The sequence below is a fragment of the Triticum aestivum genome, chromosome 4B (assembly GCF_018294505.1).
Source record: "Triticum aestivum cultivar Chinese Spring chromosome 4B, IWGSC CS RefSeq v2.1, whole genome shotgun sequence".
Taxonomy (NCBI): domain Eukaryota; kingdom Viridiplantae; phylum Streptophyta; class Magnoliopsida; order Poales; family Poaceae; genus Triticum; species Triticum aestivum.
The window spans coordinates 596,704,661-596,720,450 of NC_057804.1; the positions used below are offsets into that span (position 1 = coordinate 596,704,661).

The window sequence follows — 15,790 nt, forward strand, 5'->3', positions numbered from 1 at the left end:
TCGCTGACATCCTTCTGCTATATGAAGTCTTTTACCTTGAAAAAAATCATAAGCAAGCTTTCGGGACGAGACACCGCCGCCACGAGGCGGAACCTTGGCGGAACCAATCTAGGGCTCCGGCGGAGCTGTTCTGCCGGGGAAACATCCCTCCTGGAGGGGGAAATCATCACCATCGTCATCACCATCGATCCTCTCATCGGGAGGGGGTCAATCTCCATCAACATCATCACCAGCACCATCTCCTCTCAAAACCTAGTTCATCTCTTGTATCCGATCTTTGTCTCAAACACTCAGATTGGTACCTGTGGGTCACTAGTAGTGTTGATTACTCCTTGTAGTTGATGCTAGTTGGCTTATTTGGTGGAAGATCATATGTTCAAATCCTTTATGCATATTAATACCACTCTAGTTATGAACATGAATATGATTTGTGAGTAGTTACGTTTGTTCTTTAGGACATGGGAGAAGTCTTGCTATAAGTAGTCATTTGAATTTGGTATTCGTTCGATATTTTGATGAGATGTAGGTTGTATCTCCTCTAGTGGTGTTATGTGAACGTCGACTACATGAGACTTCACCATTATTTGGGCCTAGAGGAAGGCATTGGGAAGTAATAAGTAGATGATGGGTTGCTAGAGTGACAGAAGCTTAAACCCTAGTTTATGAGTTGCTTCGTAAGCCGTTGATTTGGATCCGTATGTTTCATGCTATGGTTAGGTTTACCTTAATATTTATTTTGTAGTTGCGGATGCTTGCAATAGGGGTTAATCGTAAGTGGGATGCTTGTCCAAAAAAGGTCAGTACCCAAGCACCGGTCCACCCACATACCAAATTATCAAAGTAATGAACATGAATCATATGAGCGTGATGAAAACTAGCTTGACGATAATTCCCATGTGTCCTTAGGAGCGCTTTTCTCCATATAAGAATTTGTCCAGGCTTTTCCTTTGCTACAAAAAGGATTGGGCCACCTTGCTGCACTTTATTTACTTTCATTACTTGTTACCCGTTATGAATTACCTTATCATAAAACTATCTGTTACCGATAATTTCAGTGCTTGCAGAGAATACCTTACTGAAAACCGCTTTGCATTTCCTTCTGCTGCTCGTTGGGTTCGACACTCTTACTTATCGAAAGGACGATGATAGATCCCCTACACTTGTGGGTCATCAAGACTCTTTTTCTGGCGCAGTTGCCTGGGAGTGAAGCGCCTTTGGTAAGTGGAACTTGGTAAGGAAACATTTATATAGTGTGCTGAATTTTACTGTCACCTGTTACTATGGAAACTAATCCTTTGAGGGGTTTGTTCGATGTATCTTCACCCCGACCAGTAGAGCAAAGAGTTCCTCCTCAACCTACTCAACCTACTGAACCTACTGAAAATTTTTACTTTGAAATTCCTTCGGGTATGATAGAGAGACTGCTAGCTAATCCTTTTATAGGAGATGGAACATTGCATCCTGATTTGCACCTAATCTATGTGGATGAAGTTTGTGGATTATTTAAGCTTGCAGGTATGCCTGAAGATGTTATCAAGAAGAAGGTCTTCCCTTTATCTTTGAAGGGAGAGGCATTGACATGGTTTAGGCTATGTGATGATATGGGATCAGGGAACTACAGCCGATTGAAATTGGAATTTCATCAGAAGTTTTATCCTATGCATCTTGTTTATCGTGAACGTAATTATATAGATAATTTTTGGCCTCGCAAAGGAGAAAGCATCGCTCAAGCTTGGGGAGGGGGCTTAAGTCAATGTTATATTCATGCCCCAATCATGAGCTCTCAAGAGAAATTATTATTCAAAAATTTATGCTCGGCTTTCTCTCAACAATCGCTCCATGCTCAATAATTCTTGTACTGGCTCTCTTATGATGAAGACTATTGAATTCAGATGGGATTTATTGGACAGAATTAAACGCAATTCTGAAGATTGGAATCTCGACGAAGGTAAGGAGTCAGGTATAACACCTAAGTTTAATTGTGTTAAATCTTTTATGGATACCGATGCTTTTCGTGGATTTAGCACTAAATATGGACTTGACTCTGAGATAATAGCTTCTTTCTGTGAATCATTTGCTACTCATGTTGACCTCCCTAAGGAGAAGTGGTTTAAATATAATCCTCCCATTGAAGTAAAAGTAGTTTCACCTATCAAAGTTGAAGAAAAGACTATCACTTATAATGATCCTATTGTTCCTACTACCTATATTGAGAAACCACCTTTCCCTGTTAGGATAAAGGATCATGCTAAAGCTTCAACTGTGGTTCGTAAGAGTAATACTAGAACACCTACACCACCTGAGCAAATTAAAGTTGAACCTAGTATTGCTATGGTTAAAGATCTCTTGGCTGATAATATTGATGGGCATGTTATTCAGTTCTATGATGAAGCTGCTAGAATTGCTAGACCCGATACTAAAAATAAACATAGACCTATTGTACGCATGCATGTTATTTCTGTTAAAATAGGAGATCATTGTTATCATGGCTTATGTGATATGGCTGCTAGTGCAAGTGCAATACCTCATTCCTTATACAAAGAAATTATGCAGGATATTGCACCTGCTGAGATAAAAGAAACTGATGTTACAATTAAGCTTGCCAATAGAGAAAATATTTCACCAGTTGGGATTGTTAAATATGTTGAAGTCTTGTGTGGGAAAGTTAAATATCCTGCTAATTTTCTTGTTCTTGGTTCCCCACAAGATAGCTTGTGTCCCATTATATTTGGTAGACCCTTCTTGAATATTGTTAATGCTAGGATAGATTGTGAAAAGGATGTTGTTACCATTGGTTTGGGGGATATGTCTTATGAGTTTAATTTTGCCAAGTTTCGTAGACAACCCCGTGATAAAGAATTGCCTAGTAAGGATAAAATTATTGGTCTTGCTTCTATTGCCATGCCTCCTATTGATCCTTTAGAACAATATTTGCTAGACCATGAAAATGATATGTTTATGAATGAAAGAAGGGAGATAGATGAAGTGTTCTTTAAACAGGGACCTATTTTGAAATACAACTTGCCTGTTGAAGTTCTAGGGGATCCTCCGCCACCCAAAGGTGATCCCGTGTTTGAGCTTAAACCACTACCTGATACTCTTAAATATGCTTATCTTGATGAAAAGAAGATATATCCTATTATTATTAGTTCTAACCTTTCAGAGCAGGAAGAGGAGAAATTATTAAAAACTCTGAAGAAGAAACATGCTGCTGTTGGATATACTCTTGATGATCTTAAGGGCATTAGTCCCACTTTATGCCAACACAAAATAAAATTGGAGAAAGACGCCAAACCAGTTGTTGATTAGCAACGGCGGTTAAATCCTAAAATGAAAGAAGTGGTAAGAAAAGAAATACTAAAGCTCCTGGAGACAGGTATAATTTATCCCGTTGCTGATAGTCAGTGGGTAAGTCCTGTCCATTGTGTCCCTAAGAAGGGAGGTATCACTATCGTTCCTAATGATAAAGATGAATTGATCCTGCAAAGAATTGTTATAGGTTATAGGATGGTAGTTGATTTCCGCAAATTAAATAAAGCTACTAAAAAGGATCATTACCCTTTGCATTTTATTGATCAAATGCTAGAAATAATATCCAAACATACACATTTTTGCTTTCTATATGGTTACTCTGGTTTCTCTCAAATACCTGTGTCAAAAGGGGATCAAGAAAAGACCACTTTTACTTGCCCTTTTGGTACTTTTGCTTATAGACGTATGCCTTTTGGTTTATGTGATGCACCTACTACCTTTCAAAGATGCATGATGGCTATATTCTCTCACTTTTGTGAAAAGATTGTTGAGGTTTTCATGGATGATTTCTCCGTTTACGGATCTTCTTTTGATGATTGCTTGAGCAACCTTGATCGAGTTTTGCAGAGATGCGAAGATACTAATCTTGTCTTGAATTGGGAGAAGTGCCACTTTATGGTTAATGAAGGTATTGTCTTGGGGCATAAAATTTCTGAAAGAGGTATTGAAGTTGATAAAGCTAAAGTTGATGCTATTGAAAAGATGTCGTGTCCTAAGGACATTAAAGGTATAAGAAGTTTCCTTGGTCATGCCTGTTTTTATAGGAGGTTCATTAAGGACTTCTCTAAAATTTCTAGGCCTCTGACTAATCTCATACAAAAAGATATTCCTTTTACCTTCGATGATGATTGTGTACAAGCATTTGAAATACTTAAGAAAGCTTTGATTTCTGCACCTTTGTTTAGCCACCTTATTGGAATTTACCCTTTGAAATTATGTGTGATGCTAGTGATTATGCTGTAGGTGCTGTTCTAGGACAATGAGTTGATAAGAAACTAAATGTTATTCAATATGCTAGTAAAGCTCTTCACAGTGCCCAGAGAAATTATGCTACTACTGAAAAAGAATTTTTAGCAGTTGTATTTACCTGTGATAAGTTCAGACCTTATATTGTTGATTCTAAAGTAACTATTCACACTGATCATGCTGCTATTAAATATCTTATGGAGAAGAAAGATGCTAAACCTAGAATTATTAGATGGGTTCTCCTACTACAAGAATTTGATTTGCATATTATTGATAGAAAGGGAGTTGAGAACCCTGTTGCAGACAACTTATCTAGGTTAGAGAATGTTCTTGATGACCGACTACCTATTGGTGATAGCTTCCCTGGTGAACAATTAGCTGTCATAAATGCTTCTCGAACTGCTCCATGGTATGCTAATTATGCTAATTACATTGTTGCTAAATTTATACCACCTAGTTTCACATACCAGCAAAAGAAAAAGTTATTCTATGATTTAAGACATTACTTCTGGTATGACCCACACCTTTATAAAGAAGGAGTAGATGGTGTTATTAGACATTGTGTAACTGAGGATGAATAGGAACAAATCCTAACCAAGTGTCACTCCGAGGCTTATGGAGGACACCATGCTGGAGAACTGCACATAAGGTATTACAATCCGGTTTTTATTGGCCTACTCTCTTCAAAGATGCCTGTAAGTTTGTCTTGTCTTGTGATGAATGTCAAAGAATTGGTAATATTAGTAGACGGCAAGAAATGCGTATGAATTATTCTCTTGTTATTGAACCATTTGATGTTTGGGGCTTTGATTATATGGGACCGGTTCCTTTCTCTAATGGGTATACACATATTTTAGTTTTTGTTGATTATGTTACTAAGTGGATAGAAGCTATTCCAACTAGTAGTGCTAATCATAACACCTCTATTAAGATGTTTAAAGAAGTTATTTTTCCGAGGTTTGGAGTCCCTAGATACCTAATGAGTGATGGTGGTTCACATTTTATTCATGGTGCCTTTCGTAAAATGCTTGCTAAGTATGATGTTAATCATAGAATTGCATCTCTATATCACCTACAGTCTAGTGGCCAAGTAGATCTAAGTAACAGAGAGCTTAAATTGATTTTGCAAAAGACTGTTAATAGATCTAGAAAGAATTGGTCCAAGAAACTTGATGATGCATTATGGGCTTATAGAACTGCATATAAAAATCCTATGGGTATGTCTCCCTATAAAATGGTTTATGGAAAGGCATGTCACTTAACTCTGGAACTAGAACATAAGGCATATTGGGCCATTAAAGAGCTCAATTATGATTTCAAACTTCCCGGTGAGAAGAGGTTATTTGACATTAGCTCACTTGATGAATGGAGAACCCAGGCCTATGAGAATGCCAAATTGTTTAAAGAATAAGTTAAAAGATGGCATGACAAAAGGATACAAAAGCGTGAGTTTAATGTAGGTGATTATGTTTTTCTTTTCAAATCTCGTTTAAGATGTTTTGCAGGAAAACTCCTCTCTAAATGGGAAGGTTCTTACGTTATCGAGGAGGTCTATCGTTCCGGTGCCATAAAAATCAACAACTTCGAAGGCACAAATCCGAAGGTGGTGAACGGTCAAAGAATCAAACATTATATCTCAGGTAATCCAATAAATGTTGAAACTAATGTTATTGAAACCGTAACCCTGGAGGAATACATAAGGGACACTTTCCAGAATGTTTCAGACTCCGAAAAGGAATGGGTATGTGGTACGGTAAGTAAACCGACTCCAAAATAGTTCTAATAGCATTTTTTCTCTGTTTTGGAATATTTAAGAAAATAGGAAAATAAGAAGTAGTCAGGGAAGGACACGAGGCATCCACGAGGGTGGAGGGCGCGCCCTACCCTCCTAGGCGCGCCCCGTGCCTCGTGGGCACCTCGTGTGCTCTCCGGACTCCATTTTCTTGCACGATACTTCTTTTGGTCGGTAAAAATTCATTATATAATCTCCCGAAGGTTTTGACCACCGTACCATGACGAAATCCTCTGTTTTTGTTTTGAGCTATTTCTGTGACAGATTTAGAGCAAGATGTCTTCTCAAGAGTCAGTCGAGGAGAGTCGGGTTTCTCATCTGATGCCGGGTCCGGGAGCAAACAGCGATGCCTATCACTTTGGGCCATCAACGGAGGAGGAGATGGAGGCCGACTTGAAAAGGATAGATTCCATGGAGGAGGATCGAGAAGTTACTTCTCGTTTCTGAGCCAGATTCACGATGGGGGAACTACAGAGCTCAACTATTCCAAACTCGGTCATCCCTTCCAATGTTAGATTTCTTTCTTATGAAAATATGAAAAAGGGTGTCACTTGTTCCCCCGCAGTTATGCAACATCCATGGATGAAAGGTGCTTTAGCCGTCACTAGTAAGCTCCGTAATGAAATAATGGACCTCAAGCAGCAAGTCAATAAGCTCGGGGAGGAGAATCATATCCTGAGGGGCATCATCGCCAAGAATATCACACCACCACCTCCGGAGAAAGAGACATGAACATATGGGTATGGGCACTCCCCTTTGGCAACTTCCAAGCTTGGGGGAGGTGCCCCGGTATCGTATCACCATGACACTCCTATCGTTACCATTTTTCTTAGTTTGATCATTTTAGTAATATCTTGATCTAGTAGAATAAAGTTTTGGTATGATTTAGTTGTGAGTTTTGCTTTATGATCTTTCTATGTAATCGAGTCCGTGAGCTATATAATAAAGATTAGTGTTGAGTCAAGGGCTTTGCTATCTTGCAATGATCTTGAGGGAATAAAAGAAAAAGAAATAATAAAAAGAAATAAAGAGATCATATTGGTCTTATGGAGAGTAATGACTTCACATATTGAGAGTATGATGAATAAAAGTTGTTGAGAGTTGGCAAACATAGTTTTGGTCATCGTTGCAATTAATAGGAAGTAATAAAGAAAGAGAAGTTTTCACATATAAATATACTATCTTGGACATCTTTTATTATTGTGAGCACTCATTAAAATATGACATGCTAAAGAGTTGACGTTGGACAAGGAAGACAACGTAATGGGTTATGTTTTCTTATATCCGAAATAAAGTATATTGTCATGGATCATCCAACATGTTGAGCTTGCCTTTCCCCCTCATGCTAGCAAAATTATTTGCACCAAGTAGAGATACTACTTGTGCTTCTGAATATCCTTAAACCCAGTTTTGCCATGAGAGTCCACCATATCGACCTATGGATTGAGTAAGATCCTTCAAGTAAGTTGTCATGTTTCATGCAATAAAAAATTGCTCTCTAAATATGTATGACTTATTAGTGTGGAGAAAATAAGCTTTATACGATCTCTAAATACGGGAGGGCGTCGGGGCCTACCCTTCCTCTCACCTCGTCGTGTACCGGGGGAAACCCTTGGCAGCAGTGTCGTCATCGTCGTGATCCTTCTTGGAGGTGTTGATTGGTGCCGGCGCTTCGGAGTCTTGGAGCCTAGTGGAAGAGCCCGGTGGGCGCAGCGATCGCGAGGCTTCTTCATTTTTGTTGATCCGCCGTTGTCGGCATTTGTTTCTTTTGCTCTTTCTCTGTCGTTTCTTTTGGGCGTGACTGTTCTGCTTCCGCCCCAGCACCTATCCCTATATGGTTCAGTTAGTTTCTTTGTATACAAAGCGGGGGGAAACCCCTTTTCGGCAATGCATTATGAGTGAAAAACACTAGCAATAGCCACTATATATAAGATGAGAGGGCGACGGTGATAAAATCGTAACTACTCGTAGTTTAGGGCAGGCACTCTCTATGGCTCTTTCTTTTTTTTCTTTTTTTTTGCGCAAATCTCTATGGCTCATTTGGATATGTGATTCTGAGCTGAAGACGTTTATGTAATTATTCCTATTTGCTCGAGATACATACATAAACTTTTTGAACGCACTATGTTATGCTTTTTTCTTTTTCTTTTTTGAAACCGAACTATGTTTATGATTGTAGTGTGGAAGCAACTTGTTATTCATGTTTGTGGTCATCCTAAGCTTAAACTGCACCCCATGTCCCCGCTCATCCTACCTCTTGTAATTGGAAGTATTCCAGTTTGTGATAGTGGCTTTCTTGAACGGATAATCCTACATCTACGGGTTACGAAAGAAACTTCCTAACTAAATCCCCCCCCCCCCCCCCCCAATTCCACGGTGGGCCCTTCCTCCCCCTATCTCCAATCAGTAATTATTCACGTTGCTTCTTACCTTAATCCTATAAGTAGTTGTATGTAGGTATAGCATTACTCTTCTTGAACATGATTAATCTCATCTCAGGTAACAATTACCAAAGACCACGAAACGATGAAACTCAAAAGGCATGGGATCCATTTTCTTGTTCCCTTTCCTATGATTGATCATGACGTGAAGTTGAGGATATATGCCGTCCCCATTTGCATCCCTACATGTAGCCTTTAGGTGAACATGAGCCTTCCTTATTATATATGCATGCATGACCGGTTGTTGGGTCAGACATGCTTCACAATGTGGATGACTGGCCGAATCAGCTACCCGACTTATTGTCTTTATAACAGATGCCTCGTAAGGCTGTTCCTACATTAGCACTAGAATATCATATGAACATTAGCTTTGCGTATGATATTGTACCTTCATAGTTCTTCTCAGTTTGTATTTACTGTGCATATTAGCTTTGTTCTAATTCAAATTTATAAATTTGCAGAAAACAATATGAACATTTACTATAACAAATATATTCAATGAAGGATCCAACGATATTTATGTCGTATTGTAGATGTTAATATTTTTTCTATAAAACTTGGTCAAAGTTTATAAAGTTGGACTTAAGACAAAGCTAATATATGGTGTAAATAAAAAAGGAGGGAGTGCATAATATTATGTGCTGGTATTTTAAATGACTTCATTTATTATTTTAGATGAATCATATTAGTATTCCAATACTCTGTCACGGTATCATGGTATGATATTGGTGTCCTTTCTTATCTAATTTAATACTCAACTATGCCATGTCAATATTATGCTTTGTTGATACATATACTGGGTTATGATACCCCGGCCCACTATGAGAGATTTAGTTGATACATATACACCTAGCTTATATTACACTTTAATGTCTTCATAAATACGATCTATTTAGCTGATGCATTTTTTTCCTTTTCGAATAGGAGGCTAGACCCCAGTAGCAGATGCATATATGCCTAGATTATATTACTCGAATTTTGATCTTTATTCGATAGGTGGAGGCGCACTAGTTGCTAGTTGCTACGAGAAGTTGATCATAACTCTTTGCCCCTGTGAATGACCATGTGAGCACATTTGAACTTTTGGTAATGATTAAATGATATGTAGGATATTTGTAAACCACTCCAATCTACTTTGTGTAATTGTTCCATCCATTGAAACTACTTGTACCTTCCATGTTTGTTGATTGTCTTAGTTAGCCATCTTCTATAACCAGTAGGTTGTTAAATCTTCTATTATGCATCATGATAGATATTATGACTCATATATATTAACATTAGTTTTTCATGTATATAAACTATAGCTAGGCATGTTGACCCAGAAAGTGCACAAACTTAATTAAGGAAGGCATACGTAGGCGCATATATATGCTAATGATCAAAGATTGCCAAATCGACCAAAGGGGCCGGGACACCAAAATGGTGGGAAAAGGATGGCCAAGAACTGATGCCTCTTCAGACCAGCCACAACCAGCCATATCAATTAATATTACAAATTGCACACACACACAACAGATACGGCAAGATCTAGTATCTATATACTCAGACAATCAAGATCAACCAAGGCATACATATTTTTTAGAGCGGAGATACTTGGCCGGCCTTAAAGATGAGGTCCTTACTGGAATGAAAATAGTACGAGGTTCAAAACGGGTAAAAAAGATTATAGGCCCTGAGGGCAACAACAGTAGCGCAGGTAGGTGGGCCACAGCCATTGCCTTTTCCACCTTTCACTCGCCTACTACTACCAGACACGTCGACGGTCTTCTGCTAGCTATCATTCATTCTGCTCCCAGAGTCCCGGTGAACACGTACAAAATAGGAGTTGAACTAAATTCACTCTAGTGGCGTACACAAGCTCACAGGTTGACTAGTAGGAGTAACTAATTAAACTAACCGAAGAGCTGAACAGTACGAAGACTACCAGAAACAGTGGACACAAGACCACAAGCAAACTCTTATTTGAATTATATAGCTACTACCAGTAGCTAAGCCATAGCTTGATCCATAGGCTTGTATCATTTTCCACATCAGCGGCGGCGCGCGGCTGTCTCCCGCTGCGCGTTGAAGTAGACGGCGGCGACCGGGAGACCGAGGTCGTTCTCGTCGGCGAAGCGGCGAGTGTTGAAGCAGTCCCTGGTGGAAGGAGCTCGAGGGTTCACAGCCTGCCGCTTCTTCTGTTTGAACAGCTCGAAGACGAACCTGTGAATGCCGATGGTGGGCTTCGGGCTCTCATAGCTCACCACCTCGCTCCCTGCGTGCATTATTCAAGTGCATGTTTATCCAGACAAATTAAGGATGTAGCCAATCAGAAAAAAGGGCACTGACCGAAAGAAGCATCAGTGGTGCCAGGAATATCAGTGACGATCCTGCATGTACACAAAAGCTCATAGCCTGATAAACATATTCTTATGTATAGCTGATCGTATAAATTTGTGACAATTTATGCTCACTAGACGAAAAACAGGACTGATGCCCATGAGATAGCAACTAATGGGTCGCCAGATAATTAATTTGTGCTCGATCACTTGGAGTGAGCATTCGATATATATATATACATGGTAATTGTACTGGTTGACTTCTGACCGATTGAGCTAGGTTGGGTTAGTACAATTACCAGTGGAGATGCTCCCTCAGGTATGGATCACTAGGCCCTGGCACATCTGGGTCCGTCATGACCTGAAGAGCAGCAATATACTCGGTTATCAGCTGGATGCTAGCTAGCGTACTTTGTGTACGCGTCAGGTGGCCAAGGAGGAGAGGAAGCGCAAACCAGAGTGAAGAAAGATCTCATGTCGCCACCCGGGACCTGAATGCGTGGCTTGGACACGACCGCCGTCGGCAAGAACTCCTGGCCGTTGGACACCTGCTTGTCGGAGCTGTAGGTCACCGACATATTCACCGTGGGGTTGAAGTTGTCAATGACCTCCCCGATGACCTTTCCGACGACGAGAGGGTCTCGCACCCTAGCCATGGCTACCAATCTGCTAGTAGTAGAAGCACGAGCTAAACAAGCCTTGAGGAATGAGGAACTCTAACCTGATGGTTGTTGCCGAGATTGGGTGGCGTAGAGGCTCTATTTATAGCTGTGCAACAGCATATCTGGTCGAAGCACAGCAAATCTCTCATTCCTAGAGAACTTATTTTTTTTACTTAATCGGTTATAACTCCCAAAGGCTTTTTGAGCTGGCCAAAAAAAAAAGCTTTACCTCCCAATCCCCTTTCCAAAACCCTAGTTGCGCACGCGAGAACTTTCCTCCCCCCAACTACCATCGTCGTCGACCGCGAGTTCGTCAACCCGGCTATTTTCACCGGTGGCGCCACCCCCATCCAAGGCCTACCAACGCCTCATAGCTAACACCGTCCCCCCCCCCCCCCCCCCCCCCCGCCACCACCAATCAACCTGCGTGTCACCATTCCCCACCTCCAATCTACCTTGGCGGTGATGATGACGTCAGCGACATCAAGGAAGCCCGTTGGTCCCACCGGAGAGGTCGGCGGCGGTGAGTCAGGAGCCAAGGTAACCTCCATCGTGTAATTATATAGGATGAAATTCAACCTTCAACGGAGATAGAGGATTTGCCGGAATTTGAGTTTGGGCTCCCGCAATTTGAATACTACGCCAACTTCAATGGCATCGCTAGGAAGCACAAGTGATGTGGGCATCTCCTATCATTAGTAGAAAACAGGGTAGTAGTTCCGGTTCCAGAGGGCCTTTAGTCCCGGCTCTGGAAGCGGGACTAAAGCCCAAAACCTTTAGTCCTGGTTTGCTTACGAACCGGAATAGAAGGGGCTCCTCGTGGCCGATGCGGGGCGCCCAGGCAGGAGGATCTTTAGTCCCGATTGGTAACACCAACCGGGACCAAAAGGCAGCCACGCGTCAGCAGCTCGCATGCACTGGGGTTTTTGTTTTTTTAAGGGGGGTTAGGGGTTTTGGAGGGTTAATTTAGGGGTTTCATATTTTGTTAGCTAGCTAATAGAGAGAAGTGATATCTCTTTCTCCATGCTTGGTCGACGCTAACTACTATACGTATAGAGAGAACTCGACACGCTAGCTAGTAAGCAAATGAAGGAACCATTAATTACACAAGATCGTCATGAACATATACAGAGAGAAGTGACATCTCTTTCTCCGAGATTGGTCGAACAACGAGTTTTCGTATATATCTATCCGACGCTACTACATATATAAAATATAACATCTCTTACAATCCCTAACATCTAAAATCAATTTCAACTTCCACATGTCATTCTCCGCCTTTATGTATGACGTAGTCAAGAAAGAATCCCGCCAATTCCTCTTGAATTGCTCGTATGCGATCTTGTAGTAGGAGTTCATCCCGCGTCTGCCACAACTAATTTAAAGAAGGGGGTGAATACATATATATGAATGAAACTCAACACAATTGATTGTAATAAAACAAAATTGTGAATATTTTTTACGTACTTCATATTGTTTGTCAGAGTAGCCCCGCTCAAAGGTCGAGTGACGGATGAACTCGCAAACGTAGTATCCACATAAATTATTCCCGCCTTCCCACCACAAGCAATTTACGAGAATAGAGTTCAATCAAACTGATAATGAAGCATGATAATGGTATTGATGAAACAAGAATCAATGAGAGATGCGCGGAACTAGCTAGTACTACTTACTTTGGGGTGTGTAAATCGCAGCTCCCTCTGCAGAACCGGAACCATTCCGGTGAACTGTTTCCGAACCTTGCCAGGCAAAGGAAATGATTACTTGATATCAGCAAATGAACGAAAGTTTCCGATATGGTGCGATAATGATCAATTGAACTTACTTCTGGAGCATTGCAGTCATGTCCGCATACTCCTGGGGATCTTTACGTCTTGAGTCTAAGACAGTTACTACTCCCCGGTCAAGCTTAATCTCTAGCAGAATAAAGTGGAACCTGCGCACGCATAACTCATCAATTACATTACTATAACCTCGAGTAAGTGAAACCGAATATGCACAAGACAGTAACACTCACTTGAAGTTGTAAGGAAAGAGTATTTTAGCTTTGTTCTGATGTCGAAGTAACGATTGTAGCAAGTTGTCCTTAGTATCTTTGACTCTCTTTTGAACCAACCATTCATTTATGGTATTTGGGTTAATGAACTCAATGTCATAGATTTGTCCTTTCTTGCATTCAATGATCTTCAATCTGCATAATATAGTGAGGATAATTATATATACATGCAATTAAAGAGCTAAGCTATAGAGACTTAATTACAGAAGTAATACTTATAGACAGTAGCAAGTCATGAGTTGTTTGTCAAGGGCGTCTTGATTGAATAACTGAAATAAGTCCACAAATTCAGCTGTCAGCAACTCAACTCCAATGAGGCCATGATCATCTTTAATTCTCACCATCATACTATCCTTCCCAGACTTTCTGCAGGTATCCATGTATCATTCACGCAATCTTCGCGTCATCATTGTTAGAGGAGGATGATCAGGTTTGACGAGAGACTTCCCGTACTCGTATCTGAAGATCTCTGCTACCTCTAACGTTTCAAACTCTACATCATCGCTCAGGTAATCACCAAGATTGGTACCGGGCACTAGCCCCGGATGATTAGCGATGATATCGCTAGACACCTTGAGTGGGGGGCACGATTGCTTCGCCTGTTCGCCAAGCTGGGGAATTGTTTTCCCACTTATTTGTTGTGCTAATCTTGCATCACTGGAAGTACTTCTCGACCGCTGAGCATCTTCATGTGTCTTTTAAATACAACGAACATAGTTGAATCTGGAGGAGGTGGTGGTGGTCGCTTCAGGGCATCCAGAGTGCGCTTCGCTTTCACCAGATCTACCATTTCATTCGGAGGTGGAGGTTTCCGTTCAAAATGGGCCTGCACTTCGGCAGCATAGATGTCCGCGTTTTCCTCGTCGGTCCTCTCATAGTGTAACTTTAGAAGAGGCTTCAGGCTTGGACCAGATATGTATTTCTTCCTGCCTCTTGTACTGCTAGCCGCCGGAGCGGCGACGTCTCTCTTCCGCTGTTGCTGACGTGGCGGAGTCCGCTGACATGTTAGAGGAGGCGGAGGGCTCAGACGTGCCGGAGGAGGCGGAGTGCCCTCACGCGCCAGAGGAGGCGGCGGAGGAGGCGGAGTGTCATGATCACTAGCCGGAGGAGGAGGAGGAGGAGGCGGAGTGTCTTGATGCAACAGAGGAGGCGGAGGAGGAGGAGTCCAGTTTGGAAGCTTGATATACTCCTTTCTCCATAGACATGTACTCGTTAAAGCATTTTCCAAATGAATCTCCCCTTCACCTGTAGGGAAGTCAAGCTCCAGCTCCTCAAATCCCTTCATTATTTCATCCACCGTCATAACAGCATAGCCATATGGAATCGGACAGCAGTGAAAAGTTCCCTCAGCTTCAGGAGGTACAACAGAGCCGACCGCCGCCTTTAAGGTCAGGTTCTGACATTTTTTCATTAGCTCGCAATGTTCAGCCTCTGTGATACTATCTGAGGGGTAGCAAGGAGCCGTGAAATTAGGCTGAATGAGCTCCGTGGAAGCCACACCGTTTCTCCGCTGAGATGGTGGGGTAGCTTCTGGGGCAGCGTCAAAGCAAGGATCTTCGTGCCGCTGAGATGATTGGCCGATAGCTCGCTGGCTCTCTAGTTCCTCCAACTTTGCTAATCTTGCACTGAGCCTTTGCATTTCGGTTGCTTCATGTCAGCGTTCTGGATATGGGGGTATCCAAACTTGCCTGCCTGCAGCCCACCATGTGGCTCCATCAACAGCCTGGTACGGCCCAACTCCAGCATCAACAACTCAAGACACTCGCGAGGGGCCAAGCCTCGCGAGGCGGACGACACCAAGACCCCAAGGGAATCGGCCTCCTCAGGCTGGCTCCCGAGGGGCGGAGATTTCTATGCAAGGTGCACCTCACGAGGCTCAGCTGACGTGAGCCATGACGACCAAGGCCAGGCGGGCACTAGCGGGCGCAGAGCGCCAGCTCCCTCTTTGGTGCAAGGGAGGCAAGCCACAGGCGCGGAGTCCCGAGGAATCAGCCAAAGGTTTCCATTCTCATGCAACAAGACCAAGACCTCCAGGATAGCAGGATAGAGGTGATCACCGAGCCCACTACAGCGGCACGACCAGGGGCTTTTCGCAGGCGAAGACCACTTTAGTCAGGATAAGCTGTACTGCTTGTCCCCTTTCATATCTGGCCGTTGTGGGATCCCTTCCCACCAACATTTGGGAAGAGGACCAAGGCCACTATAAATAGGACTTAGCCACCACCATAGAGAAGGGGACGGAC

General features: G+C 42.0%; 1 protein-coding gene across 1 annotated transcript; it reads right to left on the minus strand.

The window, feature by feature from the left end:
* Positions 1 to 10,003: 10,003 nt before the first annotated feature.
* LOC123089331 (CEN-like protein 2) lies at positions 10,004 to 11,545 on the minus strand. Its single transcript, XM_044511036.1, has 4 exons — positions 11,285 to 11,545; positions 11,129 to 11,190; positions 10,840 to 10,880; positions 10,004 to 10,765 (listed from the first exon to the last, which is right to left on the minus strand). The coding sequence occupies exons 1-4, from the start codon at positions 11,483 to 11,485 to the stop codon at positions 10,542 to 10,544; spliced, it is 528 nt and encodes a 175-aa protein (XP_044366971.1). The 5' UTR covers positions 11,486 to 11,545; the 3' UTR covers positions 10,004 to 10,541.
* Positions 11,546 to 15,790: the final 4,245 nt, after the last annotated feature.

Bases quoted from the DNA above. Each gene is read 5' to 3' on its own strand.
- LOC123089331 (XM_044511036.1), bottom strand. From the start codon at position 11,485: ATGGCTAGGGTGCGAGACCCTCTCGTCGTCGGAAAGGTCATCGGGGAG. The intron at 11,191-11,284 runs GTTTGCGCTTCC...GCTGCTCTTCAG, and splicing joins TGAGATCTTTCTTCACTCTG to GTCATGACGGACCCAGATGT. The intron at 10,881-11,128 runs GTAATTGTACTA...GTGTACATGCAG, and splicing joins CTGAGGGAGCATCTCCACTG to GATCGTCACTGATATTCCTG.